Source organism: Porites lutea, chromosome 4, assembly GCF_958299795.1.
Source record: "Porites lutea chromosome 4, jaPorLute2.1, whole genome shotgun sequence".
Lineage (NCBI taxonomy): Eukaryota > Metazoa > Cnidaria > Anthozoa > Scleractinia > Poritidae > Porites > Porites lutea.
The window spans coordinates 46,720,391-46,728,583 of NC_133204.1; the positions used below are offsets into that span (position 1 = coordinate 46,720,391).

General features: G+C 37.9%; 1 protein-coding gene across 1 annotated transcript; it reads right to left on the reverse strand.

The window, feature by feature from the left end:
- Positions 1-4,380: 4,380 nt before the first annotated feature.
- On the reverse strand, positions 4,381-7,526 carry LOC140933836 (histamine H2 receptor-like). Its single transcript, XM_073383496.1, has 2 exons — positions 6,761-7,526; positions 4,381-4,795 (listed from the first exon to the last, which is right to left on the reverse strand). Exons 1-2 carry the CDS (start codon positions 7,434-7,436, stop codon positions 4,446-4,448), a joined length of 1,026 nt encoding a protein of 341 aa, XP_073239597.1. The 5' UTR covers positions 7,437-7,526; the 3' UTR covers positions 4,381-4,445.
- Positions 7,527-8,193: the final 667 nt, after the last annotated feature.

Here is an 8,193-nt window from a genome sequence, read left to right on the forward strand (position 1 = left end):
TCCAGACTGCGAACTGACATTGTGAAAATTAAATATTCTACCGATGTTTGTCGCAGCAGCTAAAGGCGCAAATGAAGAACTATTATCTAGGATTAACACTATTTTTCTCCCAGACATGGAAAGAAACGCAACGTTTTAGTTACTGGAAATTACATTAAATCACAGTAGTGATTTGGGATACATAAATGCCGGTGCATGATATTTTTAACCACGTCTTGACTGTCAATACTAACTTACAATTAAAAATGCTATTGTGAATCAACTCCAAGAGCCCCACCCAAGAAAATCAACATGTTACAACTTGCTCCAGACTTACATTTTCAGCGTGACTTGCTCGATCTTTGTTTCAGCATCTCAATTTTATCCGTTAACTTTCTTTAGTTCTGCCTTATCCGCAATTAGATTGAGCGTCTTGTTGTTCTCTTATTGCCACAAAAAGCGTTATGTTAAGAACAGCGCTTAGCGTAAGACATAATCATCGACTCACACTTAAATGACAAGCAACAGATTTATCTGTCAATTGAAATACGCTTGTTTTGTTCAACAAGGTGGTGTAATTTTCAGCTCAGATCCAATGGCGAGGCAACATTAGATAACGTAAAAGATAAATTTAGCTCTTGTGGGTTTCAAAAACGCAGCTACTCTACCCACCTCAATTATTTTAACCTCTGAAGGAGTAATTGATAGTAAATTATGTTAAGTATTACGCAACAGTTGAGTAACTTAATAGAATGGAGGATTTTTGTGATAGATTTCATAAATGAATTGTTTTTTCAACAATTAATACCTTTTAAAATAGTTAAGCAGGTGTAAATCGTGAAACGGTCTGTGATTGGTTAAGGGATAAAGACACAGCGGGAAATTAGGGGCAAAACACGAGACTCTTTTTGAAGGTCAGAAAGAGCGCGAAATTTGGTGGCCGATCAGTCAAATCTAACGTTTGTTCATTATATTCGTCGACGTTTATGGTTATGGTTAACAGTCAAATCTTCAATAAAAACCAAAGATACTTTCTTGCATGGTACCTCAGCCTTAGTTTGGATTCACCGGTCTATACTCAGAGTTTTCAGTATTTTAAACGCACTGAGAAGATACCATTATATCTTAACATTTAAACACATCAGGAGGCTATATATAGCACTGACCATATCTTTCTCAGTGAGTTAAAGATTGATATGATTCAAATTGACTGAGAACGAAGTGTAACATGCTGGGCTCCACGGATATCCCTGATTAGTCGTTTAGTACCTAACACAAATTCATTAAAACATTTTATTAAGTGTAATTACTGGCGCAGGTCAGATCAATTTGAAAAAGCTGTTTGTAGGAATGTGAGAAAATGGCCACACCGATTTAAAAAGATGAAACCCTCACTGTTCTGAACTGGAATACTTTGGAGATAAAGTAAACGTAACTGTTCGGTTGCATATTCAACTGACATCTCCGCCACACCCGAAGCACCTGCTTAAATTAACTCTCAGGACCTAGGGGTGCAAAAGCGGTCAACGAAGTTTCGTAAGGGCCAGACTACATACCCTCTTTAGGTACCTCTTTGGCAAATCTTATATTGAGAAATGGTATCCTTTTCACAAAAGTTAAGTTTACTGCATCTCTTGTCTAGACCCTTAGAATGAAGTTAATGAGACATATTAAGAAAGGATATAATACCCGGTAATTTAAAATCATTGTATCATCTGTTTGAAACATTTCAATAACGGTCATAAATAGAACTACAAATCTCCCTACTCTTCCACATACTCCAACTCGTGAAAAAGCCCGTCCTTTTCATACACCTGAAGCCCGTAAAAGATAATTCTGGGCTCAAACTCCTCGCATAGGCTAATATTTGGAGTAACCCCTTCCCCCGGATAGAAAATGAAAATAATACTATTTTGCGTGACAGCGTAGAACGTTTGGCACTTTGTTCTATTTCAAAAAAGCTTTTCTATCGAGCAATATCTAACAGAAGGATACAAGGAGATAGCAGATGTAAAAAAAATTGAAGGATAAATAACATAGTCCTGGCCACTGCAGCGCAATGCAATCCAATGAAATGCGATACAATGCAATAATGTAATGAAATTTGATATACGTACGCTCTATTACGATGAAAGGAAATCAAACGGAAAGTGAAGTTAACAATAAATCAATATAAACAGTAAAACTATGTAAGAAAATACCGACAGCTCTATGGTACAAAACTGTGTACGTTTTGCGACCTGACCTGAAAAATATTGTTTGATTTTTTTTTTACAATCAGGATAAAAATTCCAGATTATTGACGAAATCTTATACCCTGACCCAATCACTCAAGAACAAGTAGCTGCCAATAAATCATCGAACCATTTTCACATTACTACTTTTTGCTTAATAAACGATAAACATGTCACGTAAATATACTACGTTAACCAGAATTAAAGAAAGAATCAGGTTTCTCCTGGAAATGCTGTGTACTAGAACATGACACAGTAACACGACTGAATCAATATCAATATCAATATCACCATTGTCAAGGGCGATGCAACTGATTTATTTGCTGGACTAGTTCCCCGAATTCATAAACTCATTTAAACAGTGTTTTGAAATTTCAGTGTTTACCTAAAGTAGTTTACAAAACTTGGTTTAACAATAATCAAACAACCAAATCTTTGAAGTTGCCATAAAATTAAGCAATTAATCGTTTCAATTTGCACTTCAAATCATTGAGAACCTAACACCTCAGAACATTTACAAATTTGTTCAAGACATGTGTCAAGCGGAGGAGAAAACAAGAAAGCCCCGTATCTTGTGACATAAATTCAAAAAGAGATAAATATAATTAAAGCCGTCAGACTGCCAATCGTTGTTGAGTTCCATAAGTGAACAGTTAATGGTATGCACAGGCACGTTCGTCTGTTAGAAAAATTGTGACATCTATGTCAAAGATGGAATACTTTGTCAGCGGATATCAGTTCCTCGATTCATGAAACGTGATTCCTATTTGAATATAAATCAGTGGGCCGTGAGATACGTGAAGCGATAAGTGAGATACGTGAAGCGAGACTGACATATATGAGCTAACAGCAATCATCTGCAGTGATCTTATCTTTCCTTAAGCTTCGCCAATTGTTCTTCTCTCTGATCTATAGCTATTCACGATAACTTACCTCCGCAGACAAGCAAAAGATCAAATCTGTTACACTTGGAATGGAAGAGCCTACCACAACATATTTACTGAGGAGGCAGATTTCCTGGTCGGGCTTAACGCCTCTTATTTGATATGTCGAGGTGTGTTTATATTTCGTTGAATTCACCCGTAACAGCAGGTGACCCAAACCACTAAGCGTTCAACCAGTGGCCTCTCGTCTCACGTCATTCTTGTTCCCAGATCTACTCGATTCTGATAGTCAGAGTATAGTTTGTTATTCACGCAAGGCATTTAAACTAGGAAAAATCTTGGGAAATTATCGAGATATCGCTTGTTTAAGAAACGGTCATGAAGGTTTCCCGAGCGGGGGCAACGAAAATGCTGAGATTCAAAACTGGGGAAATTAACTGGTTTCCAGCTAATTTCAGAGATTAATTTCCGCAATATGCATGGTATATACTTATACATTAGCAAAAGTAGTCGTTGGTAAAATCGAACAGTCATATCCGAAGGTATAGAGACTTTGAGTGACTGATAGTTTCCAATAGTTTTACGAAAAAAAAAATCAAAATTCAAGAGCACTGTTTCTTTACACAGACGCGTCAAATGCGAATATGATGTTAACACCTTCCTGCGAAAAAATTTTGGTTTATTAAGACTCGCAAATAAACGAAAAATAACTAAATAACATTGAACTTTAAATCATACAGAAAGGGTATGGTTTGTTTGAGTTTTTTAAAGCACGAGCGCCATTGATAGTGATTCCACGCGTGTAGATAGTTCTCAACCCTGGCAGAAATCTTATGGAACAAAAGAGCAACGAGGGACTTTGATATAAGCAATCCTAACTCGAGCTAGCTGCCAAGAACTGCTTTGAGGTTCCCAGCCAACAGCCACCACATGTATACCACATGGTGGAGCTGGCGGTTAAGGAAGTGCGTTTGAACACGCCCCGGTAGTGAGAATCTCTAAAAGCGCATTTGACTGTACAGTGGTTTGACGGCCATTCCTTGCGGTTGCGCCTTAACGATGGCCAAACAGATGCCCATGGCTACCACAGCCCTTAAACCACAGCCCGGGTGATACGGCTATGCGCTTGCGTATAGTACTGTCCATACCTCCCAACTGATTGTGCATGCTAACTTTGTGACTTTGGTGATGTTAAGCCGATGGTTATCAACGAAGAACCAGTCACGCAGTTTAAAGCAATGACTATCTCTTTAACAAGATGTTATATAATTAGAAAGGGCGACTTAAAGTTCGCGCAAAGAGAACGCGTACGATAGGGACACGTTTCGGCTATCACGTCATGCAACTATTAAAAGGCACTGTCACAGGGCACCGTTCCTTCTCCAACATGTACCTGAGAATGACCAGTGCCATCTCCAACTGAAAAGGTTGACAAATCATAACTTCGGAATCTTCCTTGATGAACGTGGACCATCCACTTGCACGGCCAAGAAACCCTCGGAAACAGTCTCTTATAAGCTAAACGAAACTCGCGATTTAAATAGCCGTAAAGGATTGGATTCATGGCAGAGTTGCTATAGACAAGTGTAGATATGACGAGAACTACAACAGGAGTTACCAAATTCTTGTAAAAAGCACTTAGGATGACTGCTACCATGAATGGAATCCAGCACAGATAGAAAACGCCGACCACTATTCCTGGAAAAAAAACAAAGAGATGCATCGTAAAAATCATCGAGATTGAAATTTCTTGAAGTTGTAGACACAAAAGGTTCGGCAGCGTGGCCTATAATGTATATGGTCAGAGCGCACTAGCCGCGATCAGCGCAGCTGTATCATGGACTTCTGCCAAATGTAAGGGAATCTAAGAAAGTCTTGGATTCTGGATTTCAAACCATGGATTCTGGATTCTTTGTCAATGAAACTTGGATTCTGGATCCCAATCGTTAGTAAGATTCCGGATTCCTTGAGCTCATTCCAGATTCCAAATCCCAGGATTCCGGATTCCACAGCAAAAATTTGCTGGATCACGCCAGATCCCACAAACAAAAATCTCCCGGATCAATTATCGGGATTCGTTTACATGGCGCGAGGCTTCGGCAAGCGTTCCTTCCTCACGAACGTCTGCTGAACCAAGCAGCCACATCTATTCGCCTTAGTTTTTGGAAAAAACCATTAAAATCATCTTTTAAACACTTAAAACCAATTACGAGCTTCCAATAATCCGAGTTATTTTCTGGTCCTTTCCTATAAAGTACTTAAAGTGCAGAAGATAAATGTCCTTCCTGAAGCCGAAAATGACAGGCCAGTTTACTACAGAGAGTCGAAGAATGGTTATACACCCGAAACCGTCTGCTTCTTCAAAGACATTTATGACACATTTTGATAGTTTTTACAATGTCATCATCCTATAATCTAAAAAAATTATAACTGGATGCTGTTAAAAGCGTGATCAGCAAGGAGTGCTAAGTTCGTCTCCTCAAGTACCAGTGGGGCTTTTGATGACGACGACGATGGTGGGCCAAAAAACAGCTGAATTTGTATAGTTTCTTTAGAATTCCTTTCATTTCAAAATCAATACCTCTTTATTCTTTATTGAAAGTACTGAACGCGACCAAATTGCTCTCACCGGAAAGATCATACAAATCTAAGATAATTCAAAGTTCTGAAAAACTCCTTCGCCATCTAAGTCTAGAGGTCACTAACATGGAAAAAAGTCATTAAAGCACGGAAGTGCGTTATTAAAGCCATCATAAAACACAGCTTCAATCAGCGAATCAGGTTCCAGAATTTGGCACAGAGTAAAGAGTATCAAATTATATAATAAAAGTTCAACCTTGACCTATAGATTAGGCAGAAGACCTCACAGGGAAACTGTAACAGAATCATAATATAATTTTAGAGCGTGAGCTGAATTTTAATAAACCAAAACTGGGCTATTGCCATAGGCCAGTCTTAGACAGCAAAAATGATATTTTCTCAGTATTTCGGTTGACTGCGTATCTTTAATAGACAAAATAGCTCGATGTTCATATTATTATTAATATGTCAATGTGAGTGTAAGAATATATTTAGATTGTGATCACCAGCTGTGTAGTTGTATGCTTTTAGAAAACAAAAAGGTTTCAAACAAGCAACGTATTTTAGACACTGATGGTCGCATACGGCGCGAAATGCATGCATGCATTAATACCCGTTGGTTTTTCTCTTCTTTTTTTCATTTACAACTCCCTATTAAATAAAATTTCGTTTAAGCGAGTTTCTGAATTTATCAGTCTACAGGACTTTAAAAACAGATCAGTGACATCTCTAAGAACGGGGTTTGATGGCTTGAATTGTTTAATTGTTTTAAACCGAATATAATTCAGTTAAATTCCAAAAAAGAATAAGAGAAAAGCCAGACATCAAAAATCTCTTATTAAAGAGATCGGAAAATTAATTGAATTCAGGAGCCGAGAAGTCTATTATAATATTTATTGCATCTTGAAGTCAGGCGTTCAAGCAGATAGCAGACTTTTTCTTCCAAATTAATTTTCGTTTCCTTTAGTGTCGTTGGTAGAAAACTCTATTTTACTTTCATCGCCGTGTTGCTGTCTAGAATCGTTGCCCTGGAAATTCTTTCCTTTGGGTAAAATGCATGGTTAAACATGAAGTACAACTCACCAATGTTCTTCGCGGTTTTCGACTCCTTCAACGCCGACATAATTTCCTCTCCTTCTCTGGGAATCTGCAGAGAGTTCAGTCGACGTCTAAGCTTGCTTGCAGCCAGGAAAATTTTAACGTAGGCATAACTGATAAATAAAGTTGGAAATAAAACAACAACGGCAGAAAAAAATGACAGATATTCCGCGCTCATCGTGTCTGCGAATCTACAAATTCTGTGCTGATTGCTTCGCTCCTGAGCAGTTTTGTGCTTTAAGCCTACAAATGGTAGGAATGATACCATGACAGCCACGATCCAACCTACTACTATGGCGTAGAAAATTCTCCGCGAGGAGAATTTGCTTTGGTAAAAAAGAGGTACGATGATAGCGCAATAACGTTCAATCGTTAGAATCAAAAGGTTCAGCATCGTAGCTGACAAGCTGAACAAAGTCAGACTCAAGGAACACTGGCACCAGAATATACTTCGCGACCAACTGAAAGCCTGTGCTTCCACAATTCTCAAGGGCAACACAATAACGCCAACAAATAAATCAGCCACTGCTAAAGAAACCAGTGAAAAATTCGCCGCCTTTTGGAGGGAACGAGTCGATTTAACAGCCAAAATCAGCAAAAGATTATCTGAAGTAATTAGAAAACTTAAGGTAACGTAAAGAAACGTTATTAATGGCAACATTTGTCTCGTTTTTCAGAGTAGATCTCGTACAACCTCCCGATTAATATGGTGAGCTCGCATTTAAATCAGCCAATTTTAGGAGACATCATTAACGAGCCAATTCAAAGAAATATGCAAAGATTATTTTTGTTATTTGCTGGACGCATTGTTTTTGCTTAATGATATGCAATTTTGATTGGTTTACTGATCTGAAATAAGTCTGAATCTACACAGTCCGATCGTTATAGGTGTTAATTTTGGCTTTTTAATTTCAGCGTCAAATTTTGCTTTTTTTGAGTGGCAGATTCATTTCCACACGGACTGATGATTAAAGAAATTGAAAAACCATTTTGCGTTCATCGAACCTATGGTTAAAAAAATTATCTATAAACACTCTAAATAACTGGCAGTAGGTTATCGATTTCTCATACAAAATTGAACTTTTCATGCCAGCGAAATAATGTTATTGACACTTGATTTTATCTGGAAAATTCGTTTTTTGTGTTTTCAACCCGTAATATCACGTTTAACACGGCTCCATGCTAATTTAAAGTACAAAGCTTATTGCCTCCAGCGCTTCCGCTTTGCCCTCTCCGCACCAACTCGGGATATTTGCAAGCAGTCAGTACTGGTGAAATGATTGAAGTATCTTCTTTTAATACCCTCGTTCACTGAATAATAAATGAAACATTATCCGAAATGTGAGTAATAACGTTCGTTTGTTTTCAAAAACTTAACAAAATGAATACATTCAGTAATAACAAAGCCATTATTTGAT

Excerpts from the sequence above, each read along its gene's own strand:
- LOC140933836 (XM_073383496.1), bottom strand. The coding sequence starts at position 7,436 with ATGTTGCCATTAATAACGTTTCTTTACGTTACCTTAAGTTTTCTAATT. Across the intron at positions 4,796-6,760 it reads GAAAACCGCGAAGAACATTG|GAATAGTGGTCGGCGTTTTC; the intron begins GTGAGTTGTACT and ends TTTTTTTTCCAG.